Source organism: Pteropus vampyrus, unplaced genomic scaffold (assembly GCF_000151845.1).
Source record: "Pteropus vampyrus isolate Shadow unplaced genomic scaffold, Pvam_2.0 Scaffold643, whole genome shotgun sequence".
NCBI classification, from domain to species: domain Eukaryota; kingdom Metazoa; phylum Chordata; class Mammalia; order Chiroptera; family Pteropodidae; genus Pteropus; species Pteropus vampyrus.
In genome coordinates, this window is record NW_011889424.1 from 205,718 (window position 1) to 221,370 (window position 15,653).

Sequence of the window (15,653 nt, forward strand, 5' to 3'; positions counted from 1 at the left end):
TTGGTTCCAGACCACTGTAATAAAGTGAATATCACAATAAAAGTGAGTCACATGAATATTCTGGTTTCCCAGTGCATACAGAAGTTATTTATACTGTAGTCTATTAAGTGTGCAATAGCATTATGTCTAAAAAAGCAATGTACATATCTTAATTAAAAAATACTTTATTGCTAAAAAATGCTATTATCTGAGCCTACTGGAAAAATGGGACCAATAAACTTGCTCGATGCAAGATTGCCACAAACTTTCAATCTGTAAAAAAACGCAATGTCTGAAAAGCACAATAAAGTGAAGTGCAATAATGCAAGGTTTGCCTGTATAGAAGTCTTTAAATTAAAGTAATGGTAATGGATAACATCAACTAGGGAGCTTAAAGAAAAAAACGTGGAGGTGGTGGGGAGCCTAAGATTAAACCCTGAAGAGCTACAGCACAGGCTGGTTAAGGACAAGGGAGATCTTCATTAAGTAAGGAAATCCTGAAGCTATAAAACAGAAGACAGACATATTTAATTATCTAGAAATTTTTAGTTGTATGGTAAAAGATACCATAAACAAAGCTAATATACAACATATTTGGGGGAAATATTTGTAATGTAGATAACAAAGGTCATAAATACATAAATATGCAAGCGAATGAGAGGACAACACGAATGGGCATACAGAAATTGCCAACAATAGAAACAGACCCACAAGCACTCCAGATTAAGAGTTCATTAGATGTAGAACTTAATATAACTATGTTTAAGATATTCAATGTAATGAAAGACAACTCAGAATTTCAGAAAACAGGAAAATAAAGATAGAGCAGAATTAAAAAAATGAAAGCTGGCATAACTATTAATAGTAGTTAAAGCAGACTTTAAAGCTAAAAGCATTACCAGAAATACAGAACATTTTAAAATAATTTTTAAATGGTTCAATTCATCAGAGATATAAATCAACTCTAAATTTGTATGCACCTAATAATATTGACTCAAACTCTGTAAAATAAAAATTGACATAACTAAAATAAATATCCAAAATCACAGTGAGATATTTCAACTTCTACCATACAGGTTAGGCAAACACTCAGTAAAGATATATAAATTAACACTATTTTCAGAATTGATCTAATGAACATATATAGAACACTTAAACTGATAATTGCAGAATACGGATTTTTCACATGCACACTGAATGTCTGTATTTGACCATATTGTCAGTCATAAAAACAAGTCCCACAAATTTGCAAGAACTGAAATTATACAGAATATGTTCTCCAAATGCCATGTAATCAATCTAGAAATCAACAAAATGGTAGAAAATCCATGAGTATTTGGAAATCAATAAATATACTTCTAAATAACCAGTAGGTCATGAAGAAACCAAAATGGAAATTAGAAAATATTTTGTACTGAATGGTGAAAATTTCATATCAAAACTTATGGGATGCAGATAAAGATTGTTATTATAAAGGCTATAACTGACCAGCTAAGTAACCATCTTATAAAATTAGAGTGAAGAAATAACAGCAAAATAGAAGCAAAGTAGAAGGAAGGAGAAATAATAAGGATAAATAGAGAGTAGAAAACATACAACAGGATCAAAAGAGCCAAAAGCTGACTCTTTGTAAAGACTGATGCAATTGAAAAACCTCTAGTGAGACTAAGAAAATAAAGAAAATAAAGGCACTATCCAATACCAAGAATAAAAAAGAAGACATCACTATGGATTCTGCAACATTAATAAACTCAATGCATGAATTATTTATTAAAAAAATTGAAAATGTAAATGAAATAGACACATTCCTAGAAAATTACAACTCATTAGAATGATCACAAGAAGATATTAATATCTAAATATTCCTCTGGCTATTAAGGAAAAATCCAAACTCCAAAGAAAGCATCTGACTTAAGGTCACTGGCAAAATTCTATACATAACCCTTAAACTTATGGGCCAATCCCATTGATGAAAATAGATGGCAAAAATCCAAAATGAAATATTGGCAATCAAATCCAGCGATATGTAAAAAAGATAATACATCACAATCAAGTTGTTCATTCCAGGAATGTAAACTTGGTTTAATATTTGCACATCAATATAACTCACCAAATGAGAAAAAAAAAAATGATCATTTTAATATAGAAGAAAAATAATTTGATACAATTCATCCTTTTGTGATTTTTAAAACAATATTACTAGTTTATTATAATGGTTACAAACGAACATACTGATGAAGAGGTCCATAGAGCTATGGTCTGGGTGTGCCCTGAGCGTAGGAGCTTCTGTGCCCGGTGCAGTCGGGATGCGCCAATCCAGAAGCTCCCTTGCGTGATTTAAAAAAAAAAAAAAAAAAAAGACCCTTGGGAATTGAAGTGTGCTTCCTTAATCTGGTAAAAGATCCAGATTCCAGGGCAAACACTATACGTAATGTTGAAAACTTTCTCTTTGAGATCAGTAAAAGGTTGAATATTGCTTCTATTAAACGTTTTATTGGAATTCCTAACCAGTGCAAAAGGGCAAAAAAAAAAAGAAAGAAAATGTTGAAGGGAATAGAAAGGAAAGAAGAAAGCTACAATCATTTGTAGATGATATATACAAAATCAAAATAATTTCTAGAGTTAAGACTGATAAGAATGTTTAGTAAGTTTGCCAAATATGTCAATTGTATTTCTATTGATTGCTCTGAAACTAAAATTTTATTAAAACACAATTGTTAGATTTCATCTTGAGTTTCTGACTCAGCAGATCTGGGGTAGGGCTCAAGAATTTGCACTTCTAATCAGTTCCCAGATGATGCTAATATTCCTCGTCAGAGGACCACACTTTGAGAACTACAGCTATATATTAGCAACAATAAAACTTAAAATTAAATACTCAGGAATCTAACAAAAGATATACAAGAATATACATAGAAAACTATATATCATTGTGGATATAAATTACAGAGGATTTAAATAAAGGGTACTCCATTGCCATAGATTATAAGAGTCAATATTCTGAAGATTTCACTCCACCTAATCTGTAATTTAATGCAATCCTATTTGAAATTTCAATAGGTTTCTTTCTGTAGATTCTGAAATGTATACAGAGGCATCATTGATAATTGTGAGGAAAAAGCACGGACACTTACGACAGACTCCTGACAGACTCCCTGAGTTTGAATACTGGATCGTGCTTTGTGACTCTGGACAAATGATTTAACCTCTGTGCTTCAGTTTTCTCATCTGTAAAGTGGGAAAGAACAATTGTACCTATCACACAAGAATGTGATAAGGATGAAATATATATAGTTTAGATGTGGGAATGGGAACATGCTAAGTGGTATGTATGCATTTGGTAAGTAAGATAAAATAAAAATAGGGAGATGAAGTCTACTAGATATCTTCTAGAGTCCAGGAGCAGAGTCATGCATATATGAACACATGGTTTATGACAAAGGTAGAACTACAGAACAGTGCAGGAGGATTATTGATTATTTTTCCAAAAAGAGATACTGAGACATATGAGAAAAAACAAAATTTGACCCCACTTCACATAAAAAGCAATTCCAGGCAGATTATAGATCTAAATGGAATAGTTTTAAAAAAATAAAATTTTTAGGATAATCCAGAAGAATATCTTCATGACCTTGGGGTAAGGCAAGATTTCTTAAATACTATGTAAGAAATATTAACCATAAAGGAAAATGATATATTTGACATTAAAATTAAGATTGTTATAAGAAACCATTATGAGAATGACTAGAATTTTCAACACATATGACCAACAAAGGGTTTATATGCAAAATATATTAAGTTCACACAAAAAAGGAAGAAAAAAGTCCTCAAAAAAAAAAAAAAAGTGCCAAGTAACCAAATAAATAAATGGACTTAAGCAGGCATTTCACAAATGAGAAAATCCAAATGACTGACGTTTAGATCCTACCTGGATCCCTGAGAAGAGATGCAGCATTCTGGAGTGAGGAAGGAGAAGAGGCAGACAGAAATGATTGTTGAGCCCATTAATGCCCATGAATCTGCTTTTTCTCACCTCCAGGCCTTTACATATGCTTTCTTTCCTGCTTAGTCTGCTCTTCCCATCACTCCTTTACTTAGCTGCTATCTGTCCTCAAAGACTCAGCTCAGAGGCCCTCTTCTCCAAGAAATCCCAGCTAACAGGGCTATGGAATGGACAAGGCAGAACCAAGAATGCACTGAAGGGGCCTACCCAGACAGGAGACAGGGACAGAGGTCTGGAAAGGGCTTACCTTCCCTGAGATTCCTCCCTGCAGTGGCCTTCAAGAGGTGGAAGCAGGGAAAGAAATGAGTTTGCTCTGAGTTGAGACTCAGCACATTCCCATTCACAGCCTTAACCTAGCCTCTCCCTACTCCACAGGAAGTGAGTGGGGCGATTACTATCAGTCCCATTTCATAAACTAGGAAGCTCAGACTCTAAGAAATAATAAAATAAATACCTTACTCAAAGGTCACAGAGGCAGAGCTGGATTACAAATATTGGCCTCTGTAGCCCAGGGTCTGCCTATAGACGAGAGGTGGATACTCAGGAATTACTTATTCAACAAAGTCATCCTTTGTGTTCCCAGGGCTGATTAGAAACAGATGCCTTCCTTGAGTATGGAACTGTATAGGGTTTTCCAAAACTTTGTTTTGGAGAAATTTGGAAAAGTGCCAAGAGAGGAGCAAAGTGTTTTGGGGTAAGATTTGCTATTGATCAGAACACTTACTAGTGAAGGCACTGAGTAACCAGCCCCTATGCAAGAAGGTCATCCTGCAGTTCACACCTGAACCCATCCAGAGGCTGGCTATCCTCTGCTTTCCACCTCCTCCTCTATGGTTCAGCCAGAGCCCGAGAATCAGACATGCAATTCAGCAAGTATAGAGAAAGCACCTGCTAGAAGTGCTCAGCAACTACCGAGGATTACTGTGCCACAGTATCTTGGCATCTCTGGAGGGCCGACAGCTGGTGGTGGGTATAAGAAGAGCCATTCTGGACTTGGGTCCAGCACTGTCTGGGGAGGTTCATTTCCCTTTCTTGCTCTTAAAGACATTCACGTTCACTGGTTTGGCATATATTTACCAAGGTCCTCTATGGGCTAAGGAGACCTCTCTGAAAACAGCTGTACCCACTTGTTTACACATTCAAACCCTAACCTACAACCTGGTGCATGTAACAGTGGACTGATACTGGACAAAAATACCTGAACAAACTGTCCTTCTACAGTCCTATTCCTGGAACTCTCACCGAGTCTAGACCAACCCTGGGAATGTTAAGTTCAAAGGTCAACTCCCAACCTCAGCTGAGTTATTTCCAAGAAACTGTGACCTGTTCTGAGCATCTGCTCCATGGAAGAGCGAACCAAAGTCGTACAGTCGGGCCTTGGCTTGAGTACTGAGTAACTGAAGAGGCATTCTACCGGACCTTTGGGTACCTTCCAAAGGTATGGAAACTTGATGAGGGTACCCTCTTGCTTAAGACTCCCACCAAATTCAAGAGGCCTCCGATACTGCCTGATGGGACTGGAAGGCAAGGACAGAAGTCAAGGAAGAGACTATATGCCTCATAATTACTGAGGTTTGTTTGTCTTGACTTGGCCATTTCTTAAAGAGTCCCAGAGCCAAAGTCGAAAGGTCTGTGCTGCCCATAAAGAAGAGGTCCACACATCCTAAAAGCAGCCAAAACCAGCTCACCCATTTATTTGACTGAGAACATGAAGGAAGACAACAAAATTAAACAATATTTATAAAATTCCTATAGAAAACTCAGTCACAGGGCAAATACTCAGTTCTCTTCCCCATGTCACTGAGGACTGAGAGCTCCCAATAGTCTTTGGAGAATAAGCAGTAGTTTTGCTGGATGTTGCCAGAACTCAGAAAGAGCATTCATTTACACATTCAAACCAGTAGTTCCTATTGCACATATTAACATTATTTGCCATCTAGCACCCTAAATATATGGTACCTCAACAAATAAAGAATTCCATGTGGCATGAAACCATTTCAATTTGAACTGATATCCTTGAAAAATCACATTATTACAAGTTTTAATAAATACAGTAAGAACAGTTGGCATTTTACTAAAATACTGAATTTTAGGTCTGGAGTTTATTCCATAAATAGTTTCCTTTTCACTTGCTTTCTGTCTTGGGTACATTTGCTCAAGTATTATGCTCTATGAAGTGAACTTTTTCATAGATACCATGTATAAACTATATTAATATGTGCCTCATTACAGAAGCATCTGGAAGAAATGGATCGTATAGTTAACTAAAAAGTAACTTAGGAAAATGCTCTGCTTTTTGTAAAACACAGGCTAAAGAAAACCAAAAAAAAAAAAAAAATCTTTTTATATAGAACTCCTACTAGTAATTTTATAAATATATATGCAGCATATATATTATATTTGCCTCACCAATAGATTTTCAGCAAATCTGGTTGGGATGATGCTATCAATAAATATCAACAAAAGAATTAATGTTTCCACAGGTTTAAAGAGTTCTTTTGACAAATAATCGTAATTTCAAATTATATTATAACTTGTAGTTTACACAATTTAAAAAGGGAAGATAACTTTAAGTCTCATGTGGAAATTAAGAACAGCCACCAGTCCCCAAATGTGGATAAGCTGGCTGAGTGATAGATAACACTTGGTCACAATTCAAAAAAGAAGTATTTACACCTTTCAATAAAAGTACCAAATACTTAGACTTAAAAAAAAAAAGAGAGAGACAGAAAGACAAAAAAACAATCTCTAATAGCATTCCTTGGCGTGCAAAGTCAGCAGGAAATGATTATCCATAATGTTGACAGTTTTCATGATGAATCTTGGAAGCATTCAAAAAGCAGAGGGTGGTCATCAGGGATTGTTCAGATTAGGTTCTATGGGATGCCTTGTTCTTAAATGAACTGAGATTCAGAATTTCATTCCCTTTATAACATCTCTGGTAGGATCATGTTCAATTTAGTGCAAGTGCAAAATGAAAACTTAACAAAACCAACAAATACATTAGGAGCAAAGGCTGATCGTTAAGATCTGTAGTCTTTCCGAACTGTGTGGGCCATCCAGTTCACTTTAGTAGTCCAGCTTTCCCTGAGTGCCTCATCAAATTTTTGCTTAAATTGCTTGAGTGCTTCTTCTTCGCTCTTCCCTAAGGCAAGAGAATCCTAAAAATGAAGGAAAAAATCTGATTTTATACATCTTCCGAAGTGACATACAAATGTCAGAGTCTACAGGAGGCTTGCTTGACCTCACCAATTCAGCCACCATCAGGCAATGTGCCTCATATTTTTATTTAAAGGCCATCTGCAAGAGAGAGAATGAACACCAAAGTAGGGTGATAATATGACCTCTGACAAAGGATTTTTGACGATGAAATGAATTTATGATTCCTGCAAGACAACCACTCAGCTTGCCACTACCACTATTAGTTAAGAACTATCTCACAGAAAATGACTTGTTCCATTCCCTTTGAACATTTGAATGAAATAGGCAGGTACAGTTGAGCTCTAGTATACAGAGAAAGGGATTTGTACCTTAAGATACTGTATATCCTTGACTGATGTGAGCTCAGGAAGCCCTGCAGTCAACATCAGTGCGAAGAGAGTGATGAAGAGATTCCCATGCCGTCGTAAAATCAGATATGCATCCTCACAACACTGGCGGAACCTTTAATTTGATGCAGCAAATCACAAGAGCATGATGTTAGAGGGGAGATAGCAAATTTCATAAAGGAAAACAAGAGAGATATATCTAGACTTTCCATAACAGCTGGAAATTTTCCACTGAACTAAAGGTTTGTTTCTAATTTTTAGTTCTTTGAAAATTGTCCCAAGATTAAAATTTACATAAAGTAAGTCAAGCACTCTAAAATCACACATATCTTTTTCGAAAACAAAACTAAATAGACATTTATGATAAAAGGCAATATAACCACTTAATTTAGGCTTTTAAATCCTATGTGGCAAAAAAAAAATGATTATAAAACAAGTGGTAATTAAAATCTATGAGAACTTCTGAACATACTTCTAGATTCTAAATTTGTGGTCTGACTCAAGACTGATTTCTTTAAATCAGTGTCCTTGCTTTTGTACTGCACCTCTTCAAGATGGTCATTCAATTTTATCTCCCTAATTTTACAAAAGAAAAAAAGGAACCCAGAGGGTATATTCTGCAGAAACCCAGGGAGAACTATAAAATGATAAAAGCAATTATTTGGTAAGGCTATAATATGAGTTGGTCCCTTCATATAACATATTTCTAATTATCATAATAGCCCTGAAATTTAATTATTTTTGTCCCCATTTGAAGATGAAGAAACAGAGACAGGAAGACAATAATGTGCCTGGAAACATAAAAAGAGCGAGAATTACAAAGAAATGTCCCTGAACCCTGGCTCCCTTACTGTACTCCACACTGAATGACAGCAAAATGCCTGTTTTCAGCATCTCACTATCAAATGTCTTAATAGTTTCAAAAAATTGTCTACGATAGGTAAAAGGTGGTATTCTATTGGAATAAAACAAAGTAACTTATTTTGAATTTCTAGCACTGTTTTTCTTCTCTGAGTATATCTGAACCTTAATATGGATCTGAGAGGCAAATCCCCCAAAAGCCCCCTGTTAACAGACTGACTATCTACCAGACCAAAATATATCAGCAAAGAAACGCTAGTCCAGCTGGTCAGATGAGAAAATGTTTGATGTGTATACCCTTGACACAAAGGCAATACTCACCGGCCAAATTTTTCTGTGTTTCCTGTTTTTCCTTGTTGAATCACATGAATGAAATCATAAGTAAGAATAAAAGGCACTCGTTCCCTTTTAATGCCAAATTTAGACTTGAAATTTCCAAGAATATGTCCAAAGTCAATGTGGAAGAGCTGGAAAACAAATGAGATTCAATTTCCCTTGTTTTTCTGATGGGTTCCAAATAGAAAGGCAAGGTCTCAGCAGTCCTAAATCCCCATGCACAACAGCCACCCTCATCTGAGCCCTTTTCTCTTTATACAGCTTACCGGGCCATGTGGGAAGAGACTACATCTTAAATTCACACATTTTTTTAGGTTTCACTTTCACTACTGTGTACATACAGTTTAATATCAGGGTTATTCAATAATTCAATAATAACCCTGATATTAATATCAGGGTTATTCAATAATTCAATAATAACCCTGATATTAATATCAGGGTTATTCAATAATTCAATAATAACCCTGATATTAAACTGTATGTACACAGTAGTGAAAGTGAAACTTAAAAAAAAATTCAAATAATAAACATGTCTGATTTTAAAAAGTCAAATAGTTCTATGTATAAAACTATTGTTTGTATAAAGCTATTTCTACATCAATAGTTCTACACATAGAAACATAACAAAAGAGTATATTCTTGCCCTGCCAGCTCCCTCATCACCTTGAGTGCTACTACTTAGAGGTAGCACTCTTTCACATATTTTTCCTGGTACTTGTCTACATTTTTCAAAATAATAAATCCATACTTATTTTTTACTTCCTAATTTTGGATTACTATTCTTACTATGGAAGGTAAGGATTTAGTACTTTTGTGCTAATGCAATGCTACACAATGTGGCACATTATATTATAATTTCTGGTTAAATCAATATTCAATGTTTATATTGTTCAGACTATATAAATACATTTCAAAGCTAAGCAACAAGGTAGTAGTATACTAAAATTATATTTCTTTTTTTGGACTTAAGAGTTCTATGGCTCCATCATTATTAATTCTTCCCCAAATCTTCTTAAAATCTAAAAATCATTTTCAGAACATTTTCCCACATGGTCAGGTAATCTATTAGTTCCTGTTTGGGTTGGTTGTTCTCTAAGCCTGGTGTACAACCATCATCCTGGGCTCTTCCTTCAACTCTTATCCCCTCCCTTTGGAGTCCATGTTTCCCAAGTCCAATATCACATTCTCTTTGATTTAAATCAGGGTTTCTTAATATTGAAGTTACTGACATTTTGAGCCTGATAGTTCTTTATTTTGAGGTTCTGTTCTGTACACTGTAAGACTTTTAGCAGCATCCTTAGGCTCCACCCACTAGATGCCAACAAAACAGCTCCTTTCCCAGTTATGACAACCAGTAATATCTTTAGACATTGACAAATGTCCCCTGAAGACAAAAGCACCTCAGTTTAGAACTACTGGTTTAGACCCTTGTTTTGGTGGATGTCCTTATTCTGGCAGTCCCCTTAGAACATATGCAGAGGGGAGACAGCTTTTGAGATCTTGTATGTTTGAAAATGTCTTTATTCTACCTTTATACTTGATTCTTAGTTTGGTTAGAATTCTAGGTTAGAATCATTGATTCTCAAAATTATGAAGGCTAATTTTCACCGTCTTAAGTTTCCAATGTTGCTATTGAGAAGCCAAGTCGTTCTGACTCCTGAGCCCTGGTTATATGGACTGCTGGGTCTCTGGGAAGGTTTTTACACCATCTCTTTATGCCTGATGCAATGAAATGTCATGAAGGGCCTTAGTGAGGGTCTTTTCATCCACTGTAAGGGAACTTTTGTGCTCCTTTGACTGGATATTCACGAACATCAGCTTCAGGAAATGTATTTGTATTATCTGCTTAGTAAGTTCTTTCTCTTCCTCTTCTGTTACTTCTTTCTGGAACTCCTCTATTAGGCTGATGGTATACCTCTCTGGACTGATTCACTATCATTACTGGATTCTCTTTCTTCTATATCAGATATTTTAGTTCTTTTTGGGATATTAAGAGGCAATACAAAGCATGATGGCTAAAAAACAGAATCTGAGCCAAAATACCAGGATTTAAATCCTGGTATGTACACTTTCTGTTGCCTTGATTTTCTCACCTGTAAATGGGGATAATACTACCAGTTACTCTGTAAGGCTGTCATGAGGATTGAAGAAGTTAACTAGAACTGTGCCTTCCACAAGTTAATAGTCAATAAATACTAGCTCATCTTTAGTTTAAACTTTTATTCTTTCTTTTAATTTCCAAGAATTCTGTTTTCTGAGTTTTTAAAAGTAGAATACTATTATTTCTTAATAGATGCAATGTCTCATTTGTTTTGACTTTTTAAATCATCCTCTGTTTACTGAAATTACTTTGTTTTCCCAAAGCTCTTTTTTTTTCCCTATTTTGTTTTGGTCTCTTTCATAGTGGAGGTTTCCCTCAAATGTCAGCTAATCCTTGACTGACCATTCATATTTAAGAATGAGTCACTAAAAAAACTGAATAAAAATTCTATATACTGGTAGGATTGTTGATTGGTGGGCTTACTTGCAGAGTGACTGGGGAGAGACCTCAATTGTCAGGATGTGCAGGTCTTTTCACTGGTAAGAATCAGATTTTCTTGAGAAGAATCACCTAGACTCTTGCTGAGGGTGGCAATATACGCCTGGTTGCTAGTGTTCTTGGAGCAAAGCAAGTGAAAATCGCTAAGAATTCTACCATTTATGCCAACTTTCACATCATCCCCATTTTTAATATGGCACCTTTCCCTCGGCTTCTGTAGAACCTGGTGCCCCTGAGTCAAAAGAATCCACTTCATCTACCTCCTTACTGGAGTTGGGAAGGAGACTTAAGCATCTAACTGCTCCATATAAAAACTGCCAATCAAGCCTATTTTCAGCCTCCTCCCCTAGCTTTGCCTTCTGCAGTACCTTGTGCATCTGATGCCAGAGCTTTACTTAGACTGACATACCCCTCTAAAAGTACACAAACTTCCATTTTCCTCAGCTATGCTAAGTCACTGACACTTTTTCATCATGTCTTCTATTATCCCCAAATCTGTCAGTGTCTTTCTCCTACTGTGGCCTCTTTTCCTATTATCTTCAATTTCTTGGACTTATATATTTTATTCCTTAATATCATATTAGAAGAATATCAAGAAAGAATAACAAAAAATTTATGTGTTCAATCTGATTAACCAGAAGTCCAAGAGAATCCTTTTAACTGTAAATAAAAGGTTCAACTCTCAAAGCCCAAGCCAGAACTACCCAGATCTCCCAGCAGGTTTAAAACTCTGGGTACTATCTAGAGCCAGAGTTCACAGTGACTTAAAGATTTTCATTCTGGAGTGCCTCTCATGGCAGGGAATTCCAAGGGTAGCTACTGAAAAATTATCCCAACTATCTCATCTGTCTTTGCTTAATATAAAAGAATTTACAAAGCAAATATAAGTCACTCTGAAAAATAAAAAAATTTTCATTTGAAAACTAAGATCTTCTTCAAGAACCTAGTCTGGTTCTGTAGCTACCCCAAAATGTTATTATTCATACTCCATTTCTCCTTACTCCTATATATGATTACATTTGATGTTCTAAAAGATAAAATGGCTCAAGTGAGGCTCATCTCAACTTTTTTTTAAGCACTGGTTATCTTATTTAAAGTCAACACTCCTGCATATCATTTGTTTCTTCCACTCTTAGGTACTAGTGTCAAACAAACAAACAAACAAACAAACAAAACGATTTCTTATACTGAAAGAATAGGTCACTTTTAAATAAACATAATATTTTCTAAACATTTAAATAAATTCTTATCACCTAATTTTAAGCAAACAAAACAAAATATGAAGCGGATGGTATGTGAAATGAGGGACAGGGAAATAAAGACAAATACGTGACTGAGAATCACTAAAGAATCTGCTTGAGTTTCACAAGAGACTGTACTGAATGTAAACAAGCATGACTGAAGCCCTTGGTAGACTCTGGGGAACAGCTTACCTGGCCATTTTTTTTTACCATGATGTTGTCACTATGTCTGTCACCAATCCCAAGGACATAAGAAGCTACACAGTAGCCAGCACAGGACAGGGTAAACTCTTCAATGGCTCGGTCCAGGTCATCCCTGAACAAGAGAAAAAATAGAAGCAACAAAGGTTTTCAGCCTCCAAATGTGAGATGAGACCCAATCCACACTTGTTTCCTTTTTAATTGTGAGAAGAACTACAATACAGAGCTGATAAAAACATGAGGAGAACATGCTGGATCAGCCAAAAAAGTATGATCATCACAGGAACTGGGCAGAAAGGAGTGAGCAGGCTAGGCTGGCTCTAAGATATCAGATAACTGGAACTCAGCCATTTACTGATGTGTCCTGGGGGTCATGTTTCAGTGGGGATGGGGTAGGTTCGTATGCATAGAAATGAGAGGAGACCAATAGCTTTGCTAGATAGTGCTGGGGCTTTGGAATATTTTGGTCAGTTTTGACCTATGACTTGAATTCCATATTTAAGAGTTAAGTATTGCAGTTCCTATGATTCAAGTCACTGACTTAAATTAGAATGAATAATACAAACCCTTTAGAAACAAGGCACCAAGATCAAAATTTGGAAACTGATTCTCACATACAATTAGATTTTGCCAATGATAAAATTTAAGAATGACATTGAAACGTTTAGCAAAAAATATTTGCAGAGCGTTTTCCCCTCACTGTATAATTCCGTAATTTCCTATGTATTAAGGCCTTTCCAACACAATAACCATAAAAAACACAGTTCCAAGCACTTTATTTTTTTAATTTAGAGATTACTCTACAAACTCATTTACTTCCATTGCAAAAAACTACTGAGAACTTAAGTTACAGAAGTTGATGCATTTAAACAAAAACTTACATGTTATTTTGAAAATACTTAGATTTTAACTACTGCAGGGCTCTGAAATTTGATCTAGACAGCATAGAATTCAATGCTAATCATTTGTAAGACTTTAGGAAAGTCTATTTGTCATTTTGCTCTAACCTGAAATGAAACAATAAATAACACTAATATTTCTTTTAGGACACTGATGGTTCTAATTGGGACAACAGTTATATTCATCCATTTGTTCAAAAAAAAATAATAATGAAACAAAATTAACTAACCCAGAATTGTATTCTTTAAGCCAGTTCAGAAGGGCATCTTTATTGAAGGCTGCTGTAGCAGCCACGTTGCTACTGTTCAGCTGAATGTCAGCAATTGTTTCAGAGGTGCTCACAACTTCAATGAGGCCAGAGCGATCTCCTGTTGCTAAACAGCCATAAGGCAACATTCTGAAAGGAAAAAAATGGGCATAAAGAGTCACATGTGTATCACTCACAGAAACATTAACAGGGTAAGTTTTTTCTTTGATTTTTTAAATGCTTCATTACTGTTGACACCCTTGCCATTATTATACTATTGTCATACGGAACAGTATGAGTTCTACCTTCTGTTAGGAAAAAAATCTCTTGGCCAACAGAGTAATTTACTAGAATTCCAATGTGCCAGCTACGTTTATAATTTGTTATCTAGTTGTCCTGGTGAACTATTCTATTTGTTTGTGTAGGTAAACAAAAGCCCATCAGATAAAAGAAAAAAAAGTATTTCACGTTTACTTTAAATTTTGGAGAAGGGTACCACTCTTCATGGAGCAACTAATAGGTAACACACAGCAGTCTAAGCACTTCACATTACCTTGATTAATGGCAACTCATCCTTCCCAGTGTTCAAACCCACAACCTTAAGGTTATCTTTGACTCTCTCATGCCCAACGTTTACCTATCTTGAAAACGTATACAGCGTCTAAATACTTCTCTGCCTCTACCCTTCCTTCTGCTACCACCCTAGTCCAAATCACCATCAACCCTTACTCGATTATTCAACAGTTTCCTAATTAGTTTCCTTAATTATAGTCTGTTCTAGATTCAAGAGCAACATAATCCATTTAAAATGTATTATGTCATTCTCCTGATCGAAATGTCTGCAGTGGCTTCCCAACTTACAGTGAAAGCCAATATGCTTGCCATAACTCGCAAGGCCTTCATCTACTCTGCCTTCACCTCTCCTAGTATCCTCCCGTTGCTTACTTTGTTACTTGAAGTTGTTACTACTACACTGGCTTCCCTGCTATTCCTCAAACGTATCAGGCATAATACTCCTGTATTCCTTTATAGGTGTTATTTTCCCTGCCTGGAACATTCTTTCCTTTACATGGTTCACACCCAAACCTCTTGGAAATCTTTGCGGAAATGTCACCATCTCAGTGAGAAATTCTCAGATTATCCTATTTAAAACAGCAACACTATCTGCGACACAATACTTGCTATCTCTTCCCTGCTTTATTTTCCTCTATAGCCCTCAAAACTATCCAACATCCTGCACATTTTATTTATTTATTGTCTGTTTCCACCATTAAGTTGTAAGTTCCAACAGGCAGGGATGTTCTGTTCACTGCTGAATGAATAAACAAATTTAAAAACAAAATCCCTATAAGGTTAAGTTCCCAGTTTTACAAATGAGAAACAAAAGTAAGTTCCAAAGTCATACATTTAACCAAGTGGAAAATCCAACACTTAGAACTATGTCTGTGTGGCTCTACAACTATCTTTTTAACCTAACACAGTCTCCAGTGTCACTGACTACATAAGAAGACACTCGGGCTGCTTCTCTTGCAAAATAAGTTTTGCCAAATTGATAGGTAGCGTTTTGCTTTGATTTGCATTTATATGATCCCTAGTGAAAATAAAATTTTCCCTAGATCTCTTTTAATTATTTTAAGAATTTCTTTTGTGAATTAGCTACTATATCCTTCACCTACTAGGGTTTTAAACATTTTCCTTAGTGATCTATATGAGTTATTTATATATTAATAATATTCTTTTCTCATTTTCTCCAATTTTTAAAAACTGTATTATTAGAGCAACTCTAAAATGGAATAAG

The 15,653-nt window shown here is 35.6% G+C and overlaps 1 protein-coding gene across 4 annotated transcripts in view; it reads right to left on the reverse strand.

The window, feature by feature from the left end:
- Window positions 1–2,036: 2,036 nt before the first annotated feature.
- The window catches only part of PIK3CB (phosphatidylinositol-4,5-bisphosphate 3-kinase catalytic subunit beta), a 183,302-nt gene continuing 169,685 nt past the window's right edge, over window positions 2,037–15,653 (reverse strand). For 2 of the 4 annotated variants that reach the window (XM_023525912.1, XM_023525914.1), the window contains 5 exons: window positions 13,838–14,005; window positions 12,700–12,823; window positions 8,713–8,858; window positions 7,513–7,645; window positions 6,775–7,143 (listed from right to left, as the gene is read on the reverse strand). In XM_023525912.1, coding sequence (XP_023381680.1) covers window positions 7,006–7,143; window positions 7,513–7,645; window positions 8,713–8,858; window positions 12,700–12,823; window positions 13,838–14,005 — 709 coding nt within the window. In that variant the 3' untranslated portion in view covers window positions 6,775–7,005. Of the gene's footprint in view, window positions 7,144–7,512; window positions 7,646–8,712; window positions 8,859–12,699; window positions 12,824–13,837; window positions 14,006–15,653 lie in introns of all 4 variants that reach the window. The other 2 variants (XM_023525913.1, XM_011385037.2) reach the window with 2 other exon arrangements.